At 50.4% G+C, this 23,981-nt stretch overlaps 6 protein-coding genes; 4 read left to right on the top strand and 2 right to left on the bottom strand.

Moving 5' to 3' along the window:
• Window positions 1-3,972: 3,972 nt before the first annotated feature.
• FFUJ_09562 (probable glutamate dehydrogenase, NAD(+)-specific) lies at window positions 3,973-7,263 on the top strand (the record flags this gene model as incomplete). XM_023568521.1 has 2 exons in its annotated part: window positions 3,973-7,175; window positions 7,230-7,263. 2 exons carry the CDS (start codon window positions 3,973-3,975, stop codon window positions 7,261-7,263), a joined length of 3,237 nt encoding a protein of 1,078 aa, XP_023435707.1.
• Window positions 7,264-9,816: 2,553 nt separating this feature from the next.
• On the top strand, window positions 9,817-13,542 carry FFUJ_09563 (related to ATP dependent RNA helicase; the record flags this gene model as incomplete). XM_023568520.1 has 6 exons in its annotated part: window positions 9,817-9,844; window positions 10,347-10,971; window positions 11,141-11,529; window positions 11,581-11,654; window positions 11,710-13,413; window positions 13,480-13,542. The coding sequence occupies 6 exons, from the start codon at window positions 9,817-9,819 to the stop codon at window positions 13,540-13,542; spliced, it is 2,883 nt and encodes a 960-aa protein (XP_023436201.1).
• Window positions 13,543-15,598: 2,056 nt separating this feature from the next.
• FFUJ_09564 (related to membrane protein, peroxisomal) lies at window positions 15,599-16,789 on the top strand (the record flags this gene model as incomplete). XM_023568519.1 has 3 exons in its annotated part: window positions 15,599-15,796; window positions 15,935-16,210; window positions 16,418-16,789. The coding sequence occupies 3 exons, from the start codon at window positions 15,599-15,601 to the stop codon at window positions 16,787-16,789; spliced, it is 846 nt and encodes a 281-aa protein (XP_023435706.1).
• Window positions 16,790-17,633: 844 nt separating this feature from the next.
• Window positions 17,634-18,416, bottom strand: FFUJ_09565 (related to SNF8 protein, involved in glucose derepression; the record flags this gene model as incomplete). The annotated part of the gene is made up of 1 exon (XM_023568517.1): window positions 17,634-18,416. One exon carries the CDS (start codon window positions 18,414-18,416, stop codon window positions 17,634-17,636), a length of 783 nt encoding a protein of 260 aa, XP_023435705.1.
• Window positions 18,417-19,407: 991 nt separating this feature from the next.
• On the bottom strand, window positions 19,408-20,919 carry FFUJ_09566 (DnaJ subfamily A member 2-like protein; the record flags this gene model as incomplete). XM_023568516.1 has 4 exons in its annotated part: window positions 19,408-19,503; window positions 19,558-20,649; window positions 20,705-20,763; window positions 20,862-20,919. The coding sequence occupies 4 exons, from the start codon at window positions 20,917-20,919 to the stop codon at window positions 19,408-19,410; spliced, it is 1,305 nt and encodes a 434-aa protein (XP_023435704.1).
• An 801-nt stretch (window positions 20,920-21,720) lies between these two features.
• FFUJ_09567 (uncharacterized protein) lies at window positions 21,721-23,888 on the top strand (the record flags this gene model as incomplete). XM_023568515.1 has 5 exons in its annotated part: window positions 21,721-22,188; window positions 22,244-22,354; window positions 22,407-22,796; window positions 22,849-23,106; window positions 23,175-23,888. 5 exons carry the CDS (start codon window positions 21,721-21,723, stop codon window positions 23,886-23,888), a joined length of 1,941 nt encoding a protein of 646 aa, XP_023435703.1.
• Window positions 23,889-23,981: the final 93 nt, after the last annotated feature.

Here is a 23,981-nt window from a genome sequence, read left to right as displayed (position 1 = left end):
CAAGACCAATCTTGTCTAAACACTATCATTCAAGAAAGCCATGATATGTTGTGCAGCTCCCGTCTTATGCCAGACTTGCCCTTCGTTTCGCAATAGAAGCCCCTCGTGCTGCAGTCAAGTGCTCCTCAACGACCCCTCGACCTCAACCATTGTGTCATTGATGGTACCCCGGAGAAGGTACCTGTACGTAAGTACCGATCCAACGGCCCCGCGACGGCCGGAGGAACCTTGTCGTGGTCCGGCTCCTTCAATAGCGACAGGTCAGAGCCTACCGGTGTGCTGTGCTCTCCCTTGCTCCCTTGTCTCCTTGCTTGTGTCTTGGAGAAGAAGAAGGGTGGGAAGTATCACCTTGCCAACACATTTTTTTTATACTTCATGATCCTGACTGTCACTGGATCTGGGGAATGGATATCCCCCGAGATGAAATTACCTCCCCTACTATGTGGAAATCGAGACTAGTCCCGGCCCCGTGATCGCCCCCCTTAGAATGGCCAAGGTCTGGAAAGTTCGGTGAGCACTGGCTTTGCTTTCTTTAAGTCAGGTGAGCCAGATTTGGGTTCTATTGTCTGGGGTACGAGAGCATTTCAGCTAGCTCGCCTGGTATTTGCTGCTGCGGTCAGCGTTCAGCGCCAGCTTCCCGTCTGGGGTAGTGAGTCGTGTAGGAATTCGGTTCAGGTACCGTACCCTTTGAGGCGGATTCTTGGCTTGTCAAGATTTGGATGGCTTAGAACGATATCAATTGAGCAAGGTGTCATGGATGTGAACTATTCGTCGCTCGTTGGCAGGCTCAGGACCAACCAAAGCATATAGTTTCTTGGCTGATGCGAAATCCCAGCATTACCTTACACCACGTAAACCATGGGCTGACACAATTGTTGATACATGGGCCCATTGAAGACGACGTTGCTCGAAACTACATGACATTTATCAAACATGCTCCAAATAGATATCACTGGAAGTCCATGTCAAAGACGTGGAACTAGTCAGATGCAGGCGATCCAGTTTTCGTACGAATCATCATTATTGTTGGCCTGGCTGTTTCGCATGCCAGAACTGTAAGGTTTATGTTAATACGGCCCGGCACAGCTTGAAGTACATCATGGCAACATCATTTCAAGCAGTTATTACGACCAGTCAGGGCAACGTGCATGTTGACCGGCATCTTGTGAGATGCCGTAGTTCAACGTTGTAATAATCCTCTGAAACCCAAAACAGAGAGAGCAAACATTGAAAAACCGGAATTCAAGGTCGGATCTGCATGTCACGAAGTTGCCATTGACGATGACTCGCAGAGATGAACCCGCAGGGCAAGCCAAGGTGAGTGGTGAGTGAATTGAGTTGAATCGCACCATCCTCCACACCGTTTTGGTGAGCGAAAGAAGCTAAGTGCATGGTGCCGTTTTCATGCATAGCGCATGGATAGTTATGTAGACTTACGTTATCAAAGTCTGTAAATGGAGCTGGAGGCTCTTTATGTCGACTTACAGTGACCAACCTGTCAAATAGAGCGTTTGTCCTGACCCAGCTAGTCTCTGAAAACTCTTCAAGCCATTGGATTTCAGAATAAATGCTGGTATCCATTATGCGAGAATGTGTGGTATGTGAAGTTGTTACAAGATGTCGACGTAAACTGGCAGAAGAGTTGAAGTCTAGCAAACAACTCTCCCATTGGCAACAAATTTGCACTAGTGATGTCAAACAACGAAAATCTGGAGAAGGCGGGATTCTATGCAAAAACTGCAGAGCCTCGAATAACCGGGCCTCTTCCCCACGGCTCCCTCACCTACACGCTACAAGTACAGACTCTTCAGGAACCAGGCGCTGGTCCAGGCGAGAGAAAGTCAGGTTCCAAACAAGGCTTCCCCTTGAGGTTTAGACCAGAGGCACTATTGGGTAATTGAATGGGACTTTTTCTCATAGGTACTGCACTGTACTCCGTGAGGTCATGATCACGATCGGGGGCGTTGCTGCAGCCAAAATTCTTTCTTCTCGACTCTTCTGGCGGGCTTAGCTGGGCTGGGCTGGGCTCCGCTTCAGGAGGGGTGGTAGTGGTACAGTACAGTAGCGAGCAGGTACCAATTGGAGAGGAGAGGAGAGGCCTCAGGACGACCGGGCCGGTGATATTTATTGTCTGAATGCTAGGTTCTATCTCTTCTTGTGTATGCCAAGTTTCTATTTTGTTGGTTGCCAAGTGAAATATGAGGAAATCGAACCAAGTGACTGCCCAGGCAAATCATAGGCTCTGTGAATGTGCTGCATGTCCTGTGCTGTGAGTAAGCCGCTGTACAGTACCTTAGGAGAGTTGTGGCGGGGGTCATTCGCTGTGCCTATTGCTGTCCACTGCACTTTTTCTCCGGTCTGCCCGGTGCAAATGAAAGGCAAAAAAACAAACACGTACCCCAAAATAAACACCCGCCGGGCCTCATGCCCAGCAAACTCCCAGCAGGGTCTGCCCCACAAGCTGGAAGGGGGTGTGTGGTCAAGGTGAGCGGAAGACCAGGACCTGGCAAGGGATGTGGTTTTTTTATGGCAGCGTGACAACTTTTACTCGGTACCTACAGGCGAGACGGTGTAAGAGAAGGCAGTATGTCGACATGTTTGGAGTCAATGGAGACATTCATGCTGGTACGTACCCCATTGCAAAGACTGGGAGGTACTTTGTACCATCGTAGACCTCTGGGTCGTCGTTGAGAGACACTTAGACACGGACAGTATATAAAGCTTCCATCGCCAGTCCCAAATCTTCTGGCTTCGAAAGTTGGAGAGATAAGTCACTTGACCTCAAACTTTTTGTTTACCTATTGCATTTTGCATTTGCTTCTCCTCACAAAAAGAAGCCTTCTTCTGTTCTACCTTGAACCCCTTATCACTCCTCCTTGTCTTTATTTAGAGACCATATTCCCCTGTCCTGGCTTGAGCTTTGAACCTCGTCATCTCAAACCAACCTCGACGTATCAAGAGAGCTTTTGTTATCTCTTGTTCTAGACATACCGTCTTCAGTTTCTATTTACGACAGGGCTGACGGATGGCTGCGCTGAGTTCGTGCACCCCGAGTTAAACAAGCGCCTGCTCAGGTTGGCAGTGTATGACAGATATCCGTACTAACCTGCTGTCAGAACTCTAACCAACCCTCCTCTCATCTGAGAACCCGACCCTTTTACGGCAATCTTGTTGTTATTCTTCTGAATAACTTCCTCTCGTCATCTTCTTTTAGAAGGCCCCGCTATAAGCTCGGCATTACCGACCTAGAAATTATCTATTTTCAGTGACGAAACGAATTGATCGTCACAAACTCTAGCCGGTAAGTAGCGGATAAGTCTTATCTGACTACAGCACTGCCCACTACCCCTTCGTCATTTTGCCCTTATCGCGAACCCATGGCCCCGTTGATTGGCTTCCCCCTGATTTCCACTACCCAATGGCGAGAATACGAGAGCCGGCCCGGGCGGCTTACACCGGGATTCTGGTGCTCCGTATCAGAGATAAGCGTCCCAGCGAGCTGAGCGGTTCGCATGCGGTGCTGCAAACAGCCCCAGGCCCTGCCCCAGCATCTGCAGTGCATTTTCAGGTCCCCGATCTAGTGGCGTTCATTGAGTGCGAGCATGGACGCCCCGGACAGGACCTGGAATGAGCCTCCCGGGATGGGCTCAATACCAATGATCACTAGATCATTGAGTTTGGCCTTCACGGGCGCAGGGCAGCCTCTGGGTCAGCAGCCATCCTTAGTTCGCATTGAGTCACGAGCCCTGACCGAAACTCTGGTTGAGCTGGCTACAGCGGTGACGACAGGAGAACTGTTATCTTCAGGCTTCCTTGTTTGCTTGAGCCGAATTGTCTTGACTATATAAGATACTCGCAGCTGGCTCATCTCGTCTCCATCCCATTCATCCATTCACTGTTTTCTATTCTTTCGTTTTCTCGTCTTGCGTTTACACCACCAAACTTCACTCTACATCTAGGCATTTCGCCAAGATGGCGTCTATAACAGAATCGCCCACTAACATGCTGCCCTCGCAGACTTTCCCTGATTACACAGATCCATATCAGGAATCCAACATGACTGCCATATCCGCCAACCCCGTGGCTAACGTCAAGGCCACCGAGGCCAGCCGTGGTCCTTCTCCCCAGCCTACTCACTTCTCCGTTCCTCTGCAAAATGGCAACGGCGGCAATGGCCACCGCATTCTGCGATCTGCCACCGTTGGCTACATTGCCCCCGAGTTCACTGGCAAGCCCGAGCAGAAGAAGACTGTCAAGTCTATCATCTCAGCTGCAGGCTTCGTCCCTGAGCCCCAAATTGATGAGCAGATCGAGTGGTTTTACGAGAAGCTTGGCATCGATGATGTCTACTTCGAGCTTGAGACCCCCGATGTCATCTCCAGCCACATCACCTCTCTGTATGCCGCTAAGGTCGCTTCCTTCGCTCGCGAGGACAAGCAGGAAGAGATCCGACTGGACATGGAGGCCAACGACCATGCCATCTACATTGATACCAGCGTTGCTGGCAAGACCAACACTGCCGGTCCTCGCTATGAGGAACGCCTTGAGGCCAAGTACATTGATCACCCCGGCTCCAGCAAGTACCGCGTTGAGACATTCCGATCTCCCGCTGTCGTGAGCCCCAGTTCCAAGGCCACTCTCCGATGTTACTTCGTCTATCAGTGCCAGTTTGCCACTCCTCCTGAGGAGACCAACCCCAAGGAGACAAACCTCGAGCTCATTGCTGATAACGGTTTCCTCCGCAAGGCCACTGACAACACCAAGCAAATTTACCAGGACATCATTGAGCTCGCCGTTAACCGAGCTGGTCCCGTCATCGAGGTTTTCGATATTGAGAACACTGATGAGAAGCGAATGGTCGTTGCCTTCCGCTCTCGCACTGCCCAAGGTCTCTTCTCTGCCCTCAGTGACCTTTACCACTACTATGGCGTCACCTCATCTCGAAAGTACCTCGAGCAATTCTCTAACGGTATCACCGTCATGAGTGTCTACCTCCGACCTGCCTCTGACACCGTCGAGACCAGTGGACAGTTCCCTTCTCTTGAGGAGTCCATTGACCAGATCTCCAAGGAGGTCTCTCTCCTCTACTGCCTCCCCCACAACAAGTTCCACAATCTTTTCCTCGATGGACAGCTCAGTCTTCAGGAATCCGTCTACGCCCACTCCGCCTGGGTCTTCGTTCAGCACTTCCTGAACCGATTGGGACCAGAGTACTCTACGCTTGCTGAGCTTCTGGATGTTAAGAACAACGCTCAGCAGGCACTCCTTTCTAACCTGAAGCGCCGTCTCCGTTCCGAGACCTTTACCCCTGAGTACATCTATGAGATTATTCAGAACTACCCCGGTCTCGTTCGTGCTCTTTACGCTTCTTTCGCCAACATCCACCTTGTTAAGGACCAGGAGGACCCCGTGAAGGTTGTCTCCTCCAGCTTGTCCGTTGAGGTTCTCTCCGATGACGCTCTCAAGGACAAGATCTCCAAGAACGTCAACAACGAGCACGATGAGATGGTTCTCACTGCATTCCGTGTGTTCAACAACGCCATACTCAAGACCAACTACTTCACTCCTACCAAGGTCGCCCTGAGCTTCCGTCTTGACCCATCCTTCCTCCCCGAGGTCGAGTACCCCAAGCCCCTCTACGGCATGTTCCTCGTCATCAGCTCTGAGTCCCGAGGTTTCCACCTCCGATTTAAGGATATCTCTCGTGGTGGTATCCGAATCGTCAAGTCTCGCAACAAGGAGGCGTATGGCATCAACGCCCGCAGCATCTTTGATGAGAACTACGGCCTTGCCAGCACACAGCAGCGCAAGAACAAGGACATTCCCGAGGGTGGCTCAAAGGGTGTTATTCTGTTGGACCCTAAGCAGCAGAACCGTGCCCGTGAGGCTTTCGAGAAGTACATCGATAGTATCCTTGATCTTCTTCTGCCCGCCGAGACCCCTGGTATCAAGAACCCTATTGTCGACCTCTACGGCAAGGAGGAGATCATCTTCATGGGCCCTGATGAGAACACCGCTGAGCTGGTCGATTGGGCTACTGAGCACGCTCGATCCCGTGGCGCCCCCTGGTGGAAGTCCTTCTTCACTGGCAAGTCTCCCAAGCTTGGTGGTATTCCTCACGACACCTACGGCATGACCACTCTGTCTGTTCGTGAGTATGTCAAGGGTATCTACCGAAAGCTCGAGCTTGACCCCTCTACTATCCGCAAGATGCAGACTGGTGGCCCTGATGGTGACCTGGGCAGCAACGAGATCAAGCTCGGCAACGAGAAGTATACTGCCATCGTCGATGGCTCTGGAGTTCTTGCTGACCCCAACGGTCTCGACCGTGACGAGCTTCTGCGCCTTGCTAACGGCCGCAAGATGATCATCGAGTACGATGTTTCCAAGCTGTCTCCCGAGGGTTACCGAGTCCTGTGCGACGATGTTAACATCACTCTCCCCAATGGTGAGGTTATCAACAACGGCACATCGTTCCGTAACACCTTCCATCTCCGTGACACTGGCAGTGTCGACTGCTTCGTTCCTTGTGGTGGTCGTCCCGCCTCCATTGACCTCATCTCGGTCAACCGTCTCATCAAGGATGGCAAGTGCATCATCCCTTACCTCGTTGAGGGCGCCAACCTTTTCATTACCCAGGAGGCTAAGCTTCGCCTTGAGGCTGCTGGCTGCATTCTGTACAAGGATGCCTCTGCCAACAAGGGTGGTGTGACATCGTCCTCCCTTGAGGTTCTTGCTTCTCTGTCTTTCGACGACGAGGGCTTCGTTGAGAACATGTGCCACAACGCCCAGGGCGAGGCTCCTCAGTTCTACCAGGACTACGTTAAGCAGGTTCAGCTCAAGATTCAGGAGAACGCCCGCCTCGAGTTTGAGGCTATCTGGCGCGAGCACGAACAGACCGGAACTCCCCGATCTATCCTCTCTGACAAGCTGTCCGTTGCCATTACCGATCTCGATGAGAAGCTCCAGCACTCCGACCTCTGGGACAACGAGAAGATCCGCCGATCTGTCCTTCAAGATGCTCTGCCCCGTCTTCTTCTCGAGAAGATTGGTCTCGACACCTTGATCGCTCGCATCCCCGACTCCTACCTCCGAAGCATCTTCGGTTCCTACCTTGCCAGTCGATTCGTGTACGAGTTCGGCAGCAGCCCCAGCCAGTTTGCCTTCTACGACTTGTAAGTTTAACCCGTATACCACAATACCAGAACATATGCTAACTATTGCAACAGTATGTCTAAGCGTATGGCTCAGATCGCCAACTAAAAAGTTGATTGCATGGAACGGTGTTGAAGCGTATGATTTGATTTGTTTACAAGCATAGCATTATTTGTTTTCTCTGATGAGAGATGAGCATTGTCACGGTGTGTTTTGCCATATTTGGGACGGCCCTGGCATGGGCCTAATGAATGGGTCAAGGTTAAAGAAAAGTCAGAAAAGACTATGTTTATTTAGTCGATATTAATCAAGATTTTGAATTTCATATTTTGTTTCCCCTATGAGTGATTTCACTTGGTGAGTTTATCAAGTGAAACTTGTGTTGTTTCTCGTTGCTTCTGCTGTTACACTCTGGAGAAAGACTTTGGGAGACATGATTGTCTCAGGATAATTACAGAGCGACTTGGAGATCTGATTGCTCGAAGTGATCTATCAGTCGTGCTGGGTGTGATAGAAATAGAACACATTAGACAAGGTACCTGGTACATGAGATGCATGGCATTGTCACGTGTCATGTATAGACAGCTTGATTTCATGTTGGCAGTTCATTGGCGGGACAACAACTTGCATGCATATATGCATGAGGTCGTATCATGGCCTCCTCATATGTACAATGAGTTTATCGTGGCGACGGCTGTATGGCTGATCGTTTGTATAGATGGCTGAGTTGGTAGAGAAGCACATGACGAGAGACGAATGGTTATTTCTTCTGCAAGACGGTGTTTTGGTGTAATCCAATGGCATGCTGGGTAATTGCACTGCATGCCTCTTGGTGTGGTTGACTTGGACATGTGAGGTTACAGACAATAGACTGCAGAGGTGACTTTGAGGCCACTGAGGGTAACAGTGATCGCCACAGAGAGTGGTGGCTTGGCAATCGAATAAGCATCAAATTGGCGAACTCGGGTGCATCGTGACATTTACTTACATAACTTCAGTGACGTTGAAAAGTCAATTGAAGGAAGGACTGACTGTCTTATTTTCATAAAGTGGATTGAAGCTGGATAAGAGACAGGAACATTTATTTACTCACAACCAATGAACACAATTTCCCCTGAGCAAGACCCATTTGGCCTGTGGACGTTTCAGCGTTTCAAAGGCCCCGCCGAGACGCGGGTGGCCCTGAACGATTCCCCGGTTGCGTTAGAGCCAAAGTTTACGGTTTCTTGGAAACGCTAATCATTCAGGGGTTTTAATGGGAAACGCGCTCCATCCCGTCTTGTCGCGGAATCGGCGCGAGGTAAGATGCCACCACAAGAAGAGGCTACGAACAGTAGATTAAGGTATGCAGTTGATAAATAAAGCAAAAACATTGTCAATTGGTAAGCAATCATTTTTCTACAGTGCGCTGCATGACTCTTTTAAGCTCACACCTCAATCAATATTGCAGCTCGCATCATGGTACTTTACTCTGACTGGTTCAGCCCGCCCTCAAACGGAGTAGGGAGAGTCATGGAGTGGAAAAAAAGAGACCCCTGCTATCAGTATCGTCGTCTCATCACGCACTCTTCTTTTCTTTTGCTTACATTTATCGTTCTCTCCCGCCTAGGATGGCAGGATGGCCCTAAAAATGGCCTAATAGACCGGCCATTTGAACCGTAGCCTCCACTTTTGTTTCCGTGCAGTAGATCTTTTTGCACTCGATTATCGAGCTGCTTTCAACCTGGATGGGCGAGTTATCTGAAACGGGTGACGCTCCATTCAAAGGGCTCGTCTTCCTCCGCACTAACATTACCCCGTTTGCGATAGGCAGAGTGCATTAGGGGCTTTGGCATCTGGACTACGTGGTTAGAAATAGGAGACATGAAAATCTGCTAAAAGGTTCTGGAGGGATCCAACCTATTGTTAGGGCAGAAAACGTTAGATCTGTTCCTCTTGAATCAGTCAGTAACTACACCAATAGAGGTGCCTGACAGTGACAGTATCAGTGGTAGTTTCACTGCGGCAGTGGAGTCAGTCTTTTTTGGCGCCCGGCCAAGGTCCCGCCAGGAAACGAAACTTGGGCCAGGCCAGGCCAGTTCACTTTATTATTATTATTACGACCTACCTACAGCTGCTACGCCATCCTTTTCCCACAGACACGGAACAAAGATCGTCGCTCGTTCTCTCCAGTTTTTCGACACCCAGATCCATTCCCGCTCACTTGCGCAAAATCAGCTTCATGTTGGACAAGCCCGTGGCTGGCCACTGGGCATATTGGTTGATCGATTGACTTTTACGGGCGCAACCTTGTTCACCACGTTGAGCGACACCAAATCCAATCGAGTACCACGACCGAAATCCTGATATCACAACGCCCCCAGCGACCGAAGCAAGCAAGCAAACACGCAAACAAACAAACAAAGCAATCAGGTACCTGGGAGTTGGACGAGAACATCCTCGCAAGGATCTACCGCCAGCCTCTCACCTAACGACATACTGTACTGTAGACAGGCGACAAAAAACCCGGCCCCCAGCCGTCAGCATCCAACACCCGAGTTTGAAATATATCTGGCGCCAGGGGTCAAGCATATCCCATCTTTTGGTGCCTTGCGCCTTCGGGGACAGAGTTGGACCAGAGTGACTTGTTGACGGCCTCGCTCGTCGTTTCTACCCGTCAAAATGACACGACCATCGATCGTCAGAGCTGGTATGTGCCTAGTGTTTTGCCTTAGCTGTCCTGTTCTGCCTTTTACACTTGGAACGAGGTGCCAACGCAATGTCACCCTAAGTCTCAGCCTTTGGGATTTGCGATTGGGGTGCATCGCCTTTTGCGCAGCCTCATCCTCGTGTTGTTTCGTCGGTCCCTCTGACAGTACAACTTTCTTTCCCCTGCCCCTTTATACATATGTGCAAACTTCGTCTATTCAACCACATGGAACCCTTGAAGTAGACCTTCGGCCAACTTCTCCCTTGCCCGTTCTTTTTTTTTATTACTTTCTTTTTCTTTACGTTTCATCGTACTTTCGTCTACCCTTGCCCCCCGGTCACTGTCCAAGCTCGAACCTTTCTGTTGCTGTCCGGGGTCGCTGCAAGTCACGATACATTCCAACCATTCGACTTAGTCCTCTGCTTTCTCATTCCTTGTGTCCACAAGCTTTCCTTTGACGACACCACAAACTGACGTTAACGAACCTCTCCCCCGATCGCAGATACTATCGATCTTCAAGATCACCACTCTCCATCGGCCCAGGACCACTCGAAAAGCCCACGCTTGGGCGGCAACGCCAACTCCCTAGGTCCCCACCAAGCTGAGACAATTCGTGAGGTCACACACGACATTGCAGACGAACAACGACGCTCTCCAAGGGTTTCTCTCGATAACCGCAACAGCCTCGACGAAATTGATTCCTTTGCAGACGAACTTGTCGCAAACTCTACAAGTGGCAATACTCGCGCACAGGGCGCACACGACAACAATAGCAATATGAACCAAGAAGATGCACTGGCAATTGCGCAGAATGGAGGCGTCTCATCTTCGGATGAGGGCGAGCTCGACGGCGACGATGACCTCGATGACGACATGATGGATAAGATCTCAAGTTCGCCCTCGATTGAAGATGGTGGGTGCTACCCCGTCGCTGCCCCTGCGGCATGGCCACGCCGTGTCTCTTCCCTACCCTCGCAGAGGAGTAGTACTCCCAGTATCTCTGGTTCAAGCGGCACCAGGGTTTGCTCGCCATATCCCCGAACCCCCCTACTGCGTACCCAGCCCATGCGCAATTGCGCAGCTTCCACGAGCATTTCTCACGAAAGTCCGGAATCATCGTCTTCATGGTGAGTATAACGGTCGCGACGAGCACAGTAACGACACCGAACCAGAAGCCGACGATAGCTGGACAACGTCCAATTCGACGGCCGAATTTCACGAAACGTTTGAAGAAGTGAAACCACAGGTTATGTCCAACAGTAATGAAGGCTAGCATCCTTCTGCTGAAGGATCGAGTATTGGAGGAAAAGGAACTGTAGCCGATAACAGAGAGCAGGACATATTCTATGACTGTGATCCAATGATGGATCTATCCGATTCGGATTTGGACGACGACGAAACCCCCGACTTCGATCCCGCGCTTACTGTTCCCTACGAAGAATCTTTTGAAGACGATGATTCTGCACTATCCATTCCTGATGACTACAATTTCATTGACTCCGGCTGGGCGGTTGAGTGCTTACAAGACATAGAGGACATTGATTTCGAATTCGTTTACGCCCTTCATACTTTCGTAGCTACCGTTGAAGGTCAAGCAAATGCAACCAAAGGTGACACTATGGTTTTGCTAGACGATAGCAATAGCTACTGGTGGCTAGTCAGAGTTGTTAAAGACAGCAGCATCGGTAAGTGCAAAGATTTCCACTTGCACAGCCTAGTTACTAACGAAATACCAGGATATCTACCCGCAGAGCATATTGAGACGCCAACAGAACGTCTAGCACGTCTGAATAAACACAGGAATATCGATGTACGTAAATTGACTTAGCCCTTTCCTCAAAATTGTTACTAAAAACCCAATGCAGCTCTCTGCAACTATGTTGGGGGACACGGCGGAGAAGAAGCAACAGACGTTCAAATCGCCAATTAGATTTGGACGCAAAACGGTCACATTCACTTCCCCAACGTACCATGACTACACTGAAATCGACGATTATTCGTCCGACGAAGAGGACTTGGACGACTTATTCGCCGGCTCGACCAGTACAGCCAAGCAAGATCAGCAACAAGAACAAAAGAAAGATACTCGAGATCCAGCTTCAACAATATCGATCATAGAAGATGATTCATCAGAAGAGGGCGCCAGGGTTGAGCCTCTTAAGCCCCGTTCAAATAAAGAAGTTAAAATGGCTATAGAGCCGTCAAAGGTCGACACTGTGCAAGAGGAAGATGAGACGAGAAGCAGTGAGGAAATACTATTCGACAACAAGCAGGAAGGCCCCAGCAGATCCCGCAATGGTACTGTCAGAAACACCGACTCTTTCTTCAGAGATGAGACAGTTGAGACCAAGAAGATCACCCTCACGCCTAATTTACTACGAGACGACAATCAACCTCGGCCTTCCCAGGACTCAACTACCAAGGATATCAAGTCCCGAGGAAGTCTTGATAAGCTGGACAAGGAGCTCATGTCTGACAAGGAGAAGAAGAAGCACCAAGATAAGTCTCGGAAAGAGAAGGAAAAGAAGCCGAGCGCCATCCGAAGTTTCTTTTCCAGAAAGGACAGAAAGAAGTCGGTTGACGATGATGACGAATCTTTTGGCAAGCGCTCTATGGATATCGTATCGGAGCCTCGGGACAGCGAGTCAATTGAAGAGGTCGCATCGCCTGACAGACAACCACAACGGAGTACTAGCAAACTTCAGAAGCAGCTTCCCCGAACTGAAGCATCTCCTGGCAAGGCTGGGGAGACCTCGTCGACAATGGAACTCGCAGCTTATCTGGCTGAGTCTCGGGTCAACGATGTGTCCAACGTGCCACCAGCGTCGATGCGGATCGTCAATCCCGAGACACAGGAGACACATGAAGTGCCATCAAATTCACAAAGTGGTGGGGATCCGGCCAAGGTACGTTCCTCCTCAGCCGCTGCACAACACGACGATACGAAGGCATTGGCGAGGGCGTTGGGCCGCAGCGCAAGCACAGGAGGCGAGCCCAGGGCAACCAAGACAGTCAAGCCTCGTCCATTGATGGATCTGGATGAACTGTCAAGCTCCGATGAGGATGATGTGTCTCAGCCTACGAACCGAACCACACCAGAGCAACCCGTCGAGAAGAAGCCCGAGGGCGGACTACGACCACAACTGCCAGGAGCGTTCCCTGATAGCTTCGATGCTACCGCCAAGCCGAACGCATCCACAGCGGCAGGCCAAGGCCAGAAGGATCGTCTGTCAGAATCACCGGTGCAGGTGTCACCTGTCAACGGAACACGACCACCAGCACTGGAGATCGACACGTCCTCCCAGGAAGGTCGCTCGTCCTCCGATGTACCGTCGCCAGAGCTCATGCCTGGTGACGAGACACCTAAGGATAGTAGTTCAACGAAAAGTGCCAAAGAACCTGGCTGGGATGACGAGAAGCTTCGTGCCTTCTTTGACGATGGTGAGCACGTTCGAGACCTTCTCATGGTCGTGTACGACAAGACAGACGTGGAACCTGTTAGCAAAGACCACCCGGTGGTTAGTGGTATGTTTAGAGAGCAGAACGCGAAGCTAGCGGAGATTACCACTGTGAGTATTTTCATCATCGCCTCGTTGGGCATATATTATCGCGCAACAATACTAACGCAGCTATAGCAACTTGACAATATGCTCGGGGACTGGTTGGCTAGAAAGCAACGGCTTCGCGGCTCAGTATGAAGTAGCATATCGAGGCACGAGGGCGTTTCGAGTACATCGTTGGCTTTATCAGCTGGGCCAGAGGCTTAGCTCTGTATGAAAAGGAGATCTCTTTCTTGGTTCGTTGAACGACTTGACTATCTAGGGGAATATGGATCGCTAGTTCTGGACACGTCCATGAAGACAGTCCGTTGTGTTAGGTATAGGCGTTTGAAGGGCACGGCTTTTGATTGAGCGAGGATTGGCATGAATCGAATCCTCGGGCCGTGCTTTGGGCATTTTGACATATCCTTGGGACCTAGTTTACAGAGGACGCCTCTGTCGATAAAAAGTATTTGCATACATATATACACATACATCATTTATAGCGAGAAGATTCCGGATGTCGGAGGAGCCATTTTCACGTGAAGGGATCCCTGTATGCCTCTCTGTATGCAAAGTGATTGACCCAGCCACTCTTTTTTCAACACGTCCCGGGCATGATTACCGAAGAGGCTAAGGAGGTTAGGCCAGGTCGGTAGTTTCATGTGGTGTCGTGCAGAACAAGCGAGTGAGAATAGGGGTGCTGATAGTACATGACGCTGTTCACTCATGTTTTGTGAACAGAGAACATTGAAGGAGACCGAGGTCTGGCGAACAGCCGAAGAGTGGCAGTGGGAGAGGAAGAAAAGAATACGGGCGGATACTTAGGTTGTGGCTGAATGTCCATTCAATTCATCAATCCATGCCTGGGGAGCTCCATCGAGTGGGTTGCTGTACATAAGAGGAAGCTGGTGGATTCTGAGTGGATGTCAGCACGCAAGCTCGCCAATTTGGGAGCTGGAGCCGCGGTAGCTGAAGCTGCCGAATGGAGGCACCCATTTTACCAGGGGTAAACACTGTTTTGTTTTGAGAGCTTTGGTTGGCCCGATTGTTATTATTTACAGCGGGCCGAGGCATTGTGGACTGGGCAGATTGAATGTATCGATTGAGTATTTTTTAGCTTTGCCCCATGCCGCAACGGTACATGAACTCTACATCTCCCAGCCACCGTCTTTGGACGTTGCCCCTGTCTTGCTGCAGCTCAAGCGTCTGGAGTGAGCTGAGCTTGACTTGACTTCTCTCTCTCGCCCATCAACCTCATCTCCCAGTCAAAGTCCACTCCAGCCCGGTTCAGCACGCACGCACGCACTCCTCCCACTACCCAGCTCCCAGTCTCCCTCCCCCCAAGCCCCCCCCCCCCCCCCCACAGATCGGTCACCTCCATCCATCCTTAGCACCCAAGGCCTGAGACAAACAAATCAACACCAACACCAACACCAACCCAACCGCTACGCTCCACTCACTTCCACGTCTGTCTCCCCCATCTCACCATCTTCAACTTATCATCATCACCACCATCATCATCCTTCGGCACCGGCGCTTGTAAGTTTATTTTCTTTCCTCTCTGTTCCGATTACCCTGGACCGGGATAGCCTAGATCTCCACGTCAACAACAACAGCATCCATCACCCGTCATCATCGACTTGCAGCCCTTCCATCAACCTCTCTGGTCTTGGTCTTGGTCTTGGTCTTGTTGCTTGAGTAAACAAAGCCATTGGCTAGATACCTCACGAGGACCTCAATTGGCTCTGACCCACCTCAATCCTTGCCTTTCAATATTCTCTCATCATCTTGTCAAGTCCTCTCTCCTGTCATCCATTGTCATGTCCAGCTACTGTTGTTGAGTTGAGCGCGCACATTCCCTCATCCCCATGTCAATAACGATCCGCGATCGTTAGACCCCACCTGTTTATCTTGGACATCCTCACTGACGCTTTCATCAAAGTCTCTCTTGCGCGTCTGACCCTTGACTCGACCCGTTGATGACGCCGTCGCGGCCGTGTTGACTTTGACGATAACATCCGACGAGGACGATCACGACGACGACGAAGGACATAGCGCGCCGTGAGCATAGATCAAGGGCATCATTCAATCTGGAGCAATTTACCCCGAGTCGGATCAAAATAACATTCTTATCTCGACCTCCAACTGGAACGCGATTTTTACTTAATCATACCCTTCACCATCACCGCCATATAGCCGAATAATAGCAAGCATGGTTGACTTCAAGAGTGAAACCGTCACCAAGGTGTCGGAAAAGGTCCACGATGCCACTGAAAAGATGGGCGACATGCTTGACCAGGCTGAGGCTGGCAAGATTCCCGGCACAAAGGGCCACCACCCCGTCTCTGCTGTCATCGGTACAGCTTTGACTGGTGGTATGAAGAACGCTGGTACCAAGGGTTATCTGGCGGTATGTTGGAGACCCGATCCTACCTGCTCAGGATGCCGGAAGCTACAATGCGCATAAGCTACTCTCCCAAGCTATGGTGCTATGGCTCTGCAAGATCCTAGAGGGTAACAACATTGACCATGACTGACGACCTGATAGGCTTACATCAAAGAGCTTGAGGACAATCCTCTACGCACCAAGATGCTTACCGCTGGTACTCTTGCTGGTACACAGGAGCTAGTCGCTTCATGGCTCGCCAAGGACCGCAACAAGCATGGCAACTACTTCACTGCTCGTGTTCCCAAGATGGCCGCATATGGTGCTCTCATCAGCGCTCCTCTAGGTCATTTCCTCATCTGGGCGCTCCAGAAGGCTTTCAAGGGCCGTACCAGCCTGCGCGCCAAGATTCTGCAGATTCTTGTCAGCAACCTCATTGTAAGTTATAAGCAACATTCCTTGATTTTCCAACTCGTGCGCATGTGGAGGCAGAGATCGATGGTTTGACAGAACAAACCTGTACGATCAAGTTGCAAGTGAGACGATTGAAGTACGCTCATGTTCGGAGAAAACTTGGGAACGTAACTTGAGCGAGATTTGAAGGACCCAGTTTTGTATAATCAGTCGCTAACACACAACCCCTAGATCGCTCCTATCCAGAACAGCGTCTACCTCGTTGCTATGGCTCTCATCGCCGGCGCTCGCACCTACCATCAGGTTCGTGCCACCGTCAAAGTCGGCTTCTGGAAGGTGATGCGGGTCTCGTGGATCACCTCGCCTATCTGCCTGGCTTTTGCTCAGAAGTTCCTCCCTGACCAGCTCTGGGTCCCCTTCTTCAACATCGTGTCCTTCATCATCGGCACCTACATCAACACCATCACCAAGAAGAAGCGTCTCGCAGCTCTCCGTAAGAAGCACTTCGGTGACGACCGTCGATCCAACGCTGGTGATATGCGACCAGGCCGCCCCGACGACTACCCTCCTCCTGGCATGGGTGGCCCCAACCCTCCCTACTAAGCGACTCCATCTCAAGCGCCGATCCGAGCTCAGCCACGCCAATGGGGACAGGTAGGAGATGGCATTAGGAACGGCTACAGCATCTTAAGAGGAGGGAAACCTAGTGACGAAGGAGTCGATCAACATTGACTTCTTGGCGATGGGTGGATGATGTTGAAACCCATGCTCGGATGGGTCGTGTCGCTTGACAAGTATATACCCGAGATGAGGGGGTGAGTTGGACTGGTGCCCGTCCTGAACTCAGGCTGTTGAACATGTATCTACAAGAGAATTTCTGGTTAAGGATAAGGGCAATGTGGAGGGGAAGTGTTAAGATGTGTATGTTTGTATGTGCGAGTTGCTGGTTAATGAAATGAACTAGTATTTTATCTTTTCTATACACCTTCTATAGTAGAGTTACCTGGTTGGCCTGTTAGAGCCTAATTTGAGGATATGTGAATAATAACTCTGATGCGTGAGTGACATGTGTCTTAAGTTTTTGGGCGAAAGGCCTTGGGGCCTATCATTTCTGAAGAGTTCTTCACAACTCCCGTATGACATCATGGCTGATAATTCTTGATGGTAGCTTCTCACTTTCGTGCCGGGACTATATGCGGATGCGAAGTGTCCCTTGACTGGTCAACTCGCCATGGCATGCGAGGTAAGTGATGGAGGCTCGATGTATAAGTCTGGCAGCCTGGCTACATGGGGGACCAAAACAAGGCAGGCGCCTCATGAGTTTCAAGCACTCTCGCTTTGTCTTATGAGATCCGCGGTCGGGACTTCTACCTTGCCACCATAGTCGTATAGCCTGCTGCGTTTCGAGATACTCCCCAAAAGGGAGAAGTCGATTCCTCGGGGTGCTTCAGTCGCCCTGATCCGGAGTAGCAGCCTCAGCCATAAACCCAGGACTCCAATACTCCCACTCGCCCTTTGTCTGCTTGTCAACCCATAGCATGCCGCCGGCAACGAGATCGTCTATCACAGTTCGGGCGCGTGCCTTATCCCAGCCCAGGTTATCCCTCAGCATGCTGACACTCACATAACCCAGGACTTGCGCCGCCTCAACGACCGAGACCTGATCATCGTTGAGTTCACGGGGTACGCTCCGCACATATTCCTTTCGACCTACACGCACCACAGCATACGCGCCGCCTAGCGGAGCAAGCGTCTGTACAGCGCGCCGGACATCATCATCGGCAATGGGATCAGCGCCATCCATACGTCCTGCGGCGACCCGCTCTCTCAGCTCCGCCAGACCGATAAGACCTCCATTCTCCGCGCGTGTGGCGCCGCAAACCTCGACAATCCTTACAGCGAGCTCAAAGTAGAAATCGTTGACCGTCTTTCCGAGTAACTGGGCCCAAATGGAGCTTCCATCCGAGCTACCGTTGCTATTGCTGCTCGCTAGTGGATCTACACCGATGGCAGCGCACATGCGAGCAAATTGGGCGCGAAAAGCGGGATCGGAGCGGATATCGCGAGCGTGTGTGTTTGCGAACTGCTGGAGGAGGGAGCGAAACACGGCGAGCTGTGTTTCGAGAGCTTGGGCGTTGTTGGCGCGCAGGGAGGAGCCATGAGATGCGAACTGTGCTGATGTGAGGCGTGAGCGGTCAAAGGCCGCAAGGCCAACGCCTTTGCGTGACATTGTGGAAGTTGGGGATGAGATTTGTCGGAGGAGTAAGGTAAGGTAAGGTTGGTGTTGGTGTTGGTGTTGGAGGTTTGGGATTACGTCAAATGGCGGGGGTGGGTCTAGAAAGATGCGATTGTGAGACAGATCCCTTGATATGCATGGTTTTAAGTACCTATATATATATATATATAAACCGTATTCAAGTCCGAAGACTCTACGTAAGATACTTCTCTAGAGACACGTCAAGCAGTTGGGCAGTGGAAGATAGGGGAGAACTCGTTGCTCTTACCCATCAGTTGGCTGTTGATTGAGCGTGTAGTAGCATATCGGATGCTTTAGTTGCAGACAGAGCATGCCCACAAGGGTCAAAGAGTGTCATCAGAATCAGCCCCTCTGCAAATTGGCGCTCATCTACTTGTCAACGTAAAGGAAGTGATCAACTTTGGAGTTGTTTGGTGTAAGTTGATTCGACTAAAGCAGCCCAAAGAGGTGGTGGGTCCACTGTGAAGTACCTCTACGATGCAATTTCCCACCTCACACTTCAACTCGCTCCCCTTTGTTCTCGCTCACTTGCACAACATCCCAGCAATTGATTACAGAACCTCATGGTTCAAGCCTCTACAATATGTTTATGCACGAGTCTATCTATCATGTATCTCCTGCAACGGAATCTCCCGGCCTTCGAGACCGAGACCTGTTCCTTCTTTGAACCCAAGAGTGGTGTGGTTTGGTGTGTATGGTCTGTCATGATATGATACCATTTTGGATTTTCCTTTCCAAAACGAACAAGTCTTCAGTCGTCTCTCCTTTTGATATCATCCTGGAGGCCTCTGAATTTGGCCCTGATACTGATAAACCTGTTACCCTAGCTCCCGCATCGCCATCGCCATCGCCATGGCAGCGAAAATGCCCCTGATCGTGAGGTATTCATCACTTCATTAATCCAGAGCAGAAACTTCACGTCTCTAAGAATATTCCATCTTCGTCAATGCGGAAATATCACCGATTACTGGGTCTGGCACTGAGCTTGGCCGTCACCCATATCATCCTCGTCATCCTCCCAGTCACCACCGAATCGGCCATCGCCCGAGTTCTCACCCATCTATTACCAAGTTAGCTGCTGGCTTCAAGTCCAGTCACGACCAAATATGCTTACCTTCTCGATGTCAGCATCGTCCTCATACTCGACCTCATCAACTTCCTCGGCTTCAATGTTAGCAGGGGGAGGAGGCAGCATCTTTTGCAATGTGTGATACTCCGATTCGCTCTTCAGCCAACCATCCTCAGGAAACTCCACCTTGACAATCAGGTAGAGGTCACCCTTCGTCTCGCCACGCTTCATAGGCATGCCCTCGCCGGGAACCTTGAGGCAGTCACCTGGTCGCAGGATCTTGCCTTGAGGTCGTTCGATGTGAATGCCACGTCCATCGAGGTGCTTGAATACTGTTCGTGAGAAACCTGATAGAGCCTCTCCAAGTGATACAGTCAGTTCAGCAGACAGATCATGTCCGATACGAGTAAAGACATCATGGGGTTCTTCCACAAGTGTGAAGACGATATCGCCAGGCGTTTGGTCGGGGTACTGGTCGGCTTCACCCTCCAGGACAATACGCTCGCCCTGCATGGAGCCTCTGGGGATGTAAATCTCGAGAACCTTCTTCTCCTGTGTTGTTCGCTTGCCTTTGCACTTCTTGCATCGGTCCTTCTCTTTGAAGACCTGACCAGCACCCTGGCAGTGATCGCAAATAACAGTCTCACGGCGCATCATACCAGGCCCTATCTGGCGGAAGGCCTCAACAATACCATTACCCTTGCAGCGCTCGCAGGAAGAAGACTTGGCCTTCTCTTTGCCGCCAGAGCCCTTGCACTGGCCGCAAAGTACCTGCTTGTTGGCAGCAAACTTGACAGTCTTGCCACGGTAAAGCTCCTCAAGCGTCACCTTGTACTCTTGCTCCTCATCAGGACCACGTCTGGGTCGGCGAGCGCCGCCGGGACCTCCAGGACCTCCAGGGCCTCCAGGGCCCATGCCAAAGCCAAACATCTGGGAGAGGATATCGTTGAGGTCGACCTCAGGACCGCCAGGACCGCCTCGGGACTTGTCGAAGGCGGCCATTCCGTGAACATCGTAGAGCTCGCGCTTCTGCTCATCGCTGAGAATTTCGTAGGCTTGCGTGACTTCCTTGAACTTGGCTTCGGATTCTTCTCGATGCTCTTCGGCGACCTTGTCTGGGTGGTACCTCAGGGCGGCCTAATTCGAATTTGTAAGAAAGCGCTGCACGATCCGTGTAACCGCGATCACATACCTTGCGGTAAGCCTTCTTGATCTGATCTGGTGTGGCAGTTCTGTCGATCTCGAGAAGTTCTAGCAGTCGAGTTAGCCAGGCAGGCTTTGCTTATCAACCACCACAAATTTGGCGATAACGAGTGGCCGGAATAATAAACTTGTGTTTTTGTACGTACCATAGAGATCGACCTCCTCGGCGCCAGGAGCGCCCGCGTTGAAAGGGTTCTCATCCATCTTGGAAATCGGAGATGAAGCAAGGTTGGCACAGCAAAATAGGCTACAGTACTTATGCTGTACTGTACTGTAATGTAATGCAGGATGAAGAATTGGTCCGCTCCGTCGATCAACTCTGTTGGCTGAGTGCAAGAGCAGGGGCCCGTAGAAAATCTTTTGGCGCGGATTTGGAGCGCGGGGTACGTAAGGGAAAGAAGAAAAGAGAAAAGATAAGTCAAGTCAAGTCAGTCAGTCAGTCAGTCAAACAGTCAAACAGTAGAAGTAACCTTAGTCAAGGGAGTCCTGACAATACCCTCTCGACTTGACGTTTTCTGATGTCATGACTCTTAAATGCATAACAAGAAAATTAAATGCAGAACCCGTTCTTATCATACAAGTCGTCTCAATATTTGCTCTTGACTTTGACTGCGTCATGTTCGTTGACGCCTAGCATCCCAATTCCGATAGCAAATCCTGTTCTATTTGCTTGATACAAGTAAAATGGCCTCTGTAGTCTATATCATATCCAGTTTTGAATTCATGGCATCCTCGATACATCAAGCAAACAGTTTTCTCTGTCTCTTGATATCTGCCCCTCCATCGTCTAAGTTAACGACGCCATTCAAACTTCAGGGTCTCATGTCTACTGATAAGAAATTTTGACTCTTATCGCAGGCGACGATTTCCATGAGACGACACAAGCCGCCATAGTGTGGCGCAATGCTCTGTTTCGCCATGCACCGCCACAATTTCATAATCTCATGAGACTGGTTTACTCACTCACACTTGTTGGTTAGCTTGTCATGAGAAGCACTTTTCAACATGAGGCCCTTGTTAAGCCACCCAACGAGGCTTTCAAGAAACTTTATGCAATACCTCGTTCTATATCATCCAATACCTCTCCTTGCTCGTCGCAATTTCACAAGCTCTGTTGGTCGTCAACATGATCAAAATTCTGATATAGCGAAGAAGGCTTCTCATAGTCCTTCAGAAGAACTCAATGAACAAAGGGGAAGACATGATCGATCCGTTAAAAAGCCATCAAGACTTGCGGCTCTAAAAAAGCGTGATCAGAATGTTGGGAACAAGGATACCAAGGTCAAAGAGGGAGAAGCAAATCAGCGATATATCCTTGGACAATCAGCCAACAAGCCAATCCGTACACGTTTTGCGCCGTCACCTACTGGATATCTGCACCTCGGCTCTTTGAGGACCGCCTTATTCAACAATTTGGTGGCCAAAGCCACAGCAGGCGGTGATTTCATTATTAGAATTGAAGATACTGATCAAGTAAGTCTTCCAATTTCTAAGGCTTTGGTTTGCAAACTCATGCTGATTATAAAAGAATCGGTTGGTGCCTGATGCTGAAGAAAGAATCTTCAAAGATCTCGAATGGGCTGGGCTTGAATGGAGTGAAGGTCCTGACAAAGGAGGTCCATATGGCCCCTATCGACAAGTAAGCTCCTCTTGACTTTGTCACCCTCACCTTATGCTGATACAATAACTAGTCGGAACGTCTAGAGACATATAAAGAACACACGCAAACCTTGCTCGAAAATGGTTCTGCCTATCGTTGCTTTTGTGATCAGACAGTCCTCGAAGCCCAGAAACGAGCTCTTCACGAAGCTGGCAAGTCTACAGCCTACCCTGGCACATGTCGTACTCTGCCGCGCTCTGAGTCCGATGAGCGAGCCGCCAGGGGTGAAGCTCATATCGTTCGGCTTGACTCTACCCGCTTCGGTACGCCAAAGTTCAAGGATGCTATCTACGGGCCTTTCCAGAAGAAGGAGCCCGAGGAAGACTTTGTTCTCATGAAAAGGGATGGGTATCCTACGTACCATCTTGCCAATGTAGTTGATGACCATTTGATGAAAATTACACATGTCATCCGTGGTGAAGTAAGTACCCTCATGGTTTGGGATTTTGCGACATTCACTTACATCTGCATAGGAATGGCTCATCTCGACACCCAAGCATCTGGCCCTCTATGAAGCTTTCGGCTGGGAGTCCCCGACCTTTGCTCACCTGGGCCTCCTCGTTAGTAACAACGGATCTAAGCTTAGCAAGCGCGATAGTAGCGTTGACCTGTCTACTTATATGGACCAGAACGTCTTTCCTATGGCTTTGCAGGCGTGGCTTGCCAACCTAGGTGCATCTACGAAGAGAGATGCGAAGACACCGAGAACTCTCAGTGATGTCGCCGAGAATGTAAGCTGTTTCTGAAAGCTGCTGTAGGCTGCCAGGACTGCATGACAAGTGTGCTAATTATGGATCAGTTGACTTACAAGTTCACCCGAGGCGGTATCAAACTCAATCCAACTAAGCTCGACTTCTTCCAGCACGAGTATCGAAATCTCCTTACGAAAACACCTTCTACCTACCACACATCTCGCGAACAGGAGCTCATAAGAGATTACCTAGTGACTCCCCTTGTCAACGAAGTTCATGCCATAACCGCCTCCTCCCAGTCCATTTCTGATGACTACAAGCCCATCCAACTCACAGGCACCGCTCTCGACTGGCCCGCCCCGTTATCTCCTGTTCCAGCCATGCTTTCGTCTGAATCTTCTCAGTCATATACTTCCAAGATCATCTTTCAAGAAACAGTACGATATTCCTCTGTGGCTAACTTGGCCCGTTTGCTACCGTACTTCTTTTGGCGCCCTCCTACTGATATTTACCGAGCGGCCATCGTCAGCGAGACTCCGCGCCTCGACTTGCTTGAAATGGTCAACAAGACCGTGCAAGGAAATGAAAACTGGGAAACGGCCGTTGACCGCTTATTTGAGAGCATCCCTTCAGACCAGGCTCCCGACCTACATGCTATTCTTCGCCTAATTGCAATCGGTGATTCACAGGCCGTTGGCAAGTCGTCCCGCATTCTGTTTGATGTGTTGGGTCAAGATGAGTGGCGATACCGTGCCAATCTCGTGGCTTCTTTGCTCCGTGAACTAGAATCTAGTGGCCAACTCTCCGTCAGTACTGGATAGAAAACAGAGGTCTGTTGGCTTCAGAAGTCGAAAGCATTCGGTAGAGATATGGAAAGTTGCCCAGTTGGTTGGTCGCCTACGGTATTGAATACC

The sequence above is a fragment of the Fusarium fujikuroi genome, chromosome FFUJ_chr09 (genome assembly GCF_900079805.1).
Source record: "Fusarium fujikuroi IMI 58289 draft genome, chromosome FFUJ_chr09".
NCBI classification, from domain to species: Eukaryota; Fungi; Ascomycota; class Sordariomycetes; order Hypocreales; family Nectriaceae; genus Fusarium; species Fusarium fujikuroi.
Note: the sequence above shows the minus strand (reverse complement) of the source record. Positions and strands in the feature narration are given on the sequence as shown.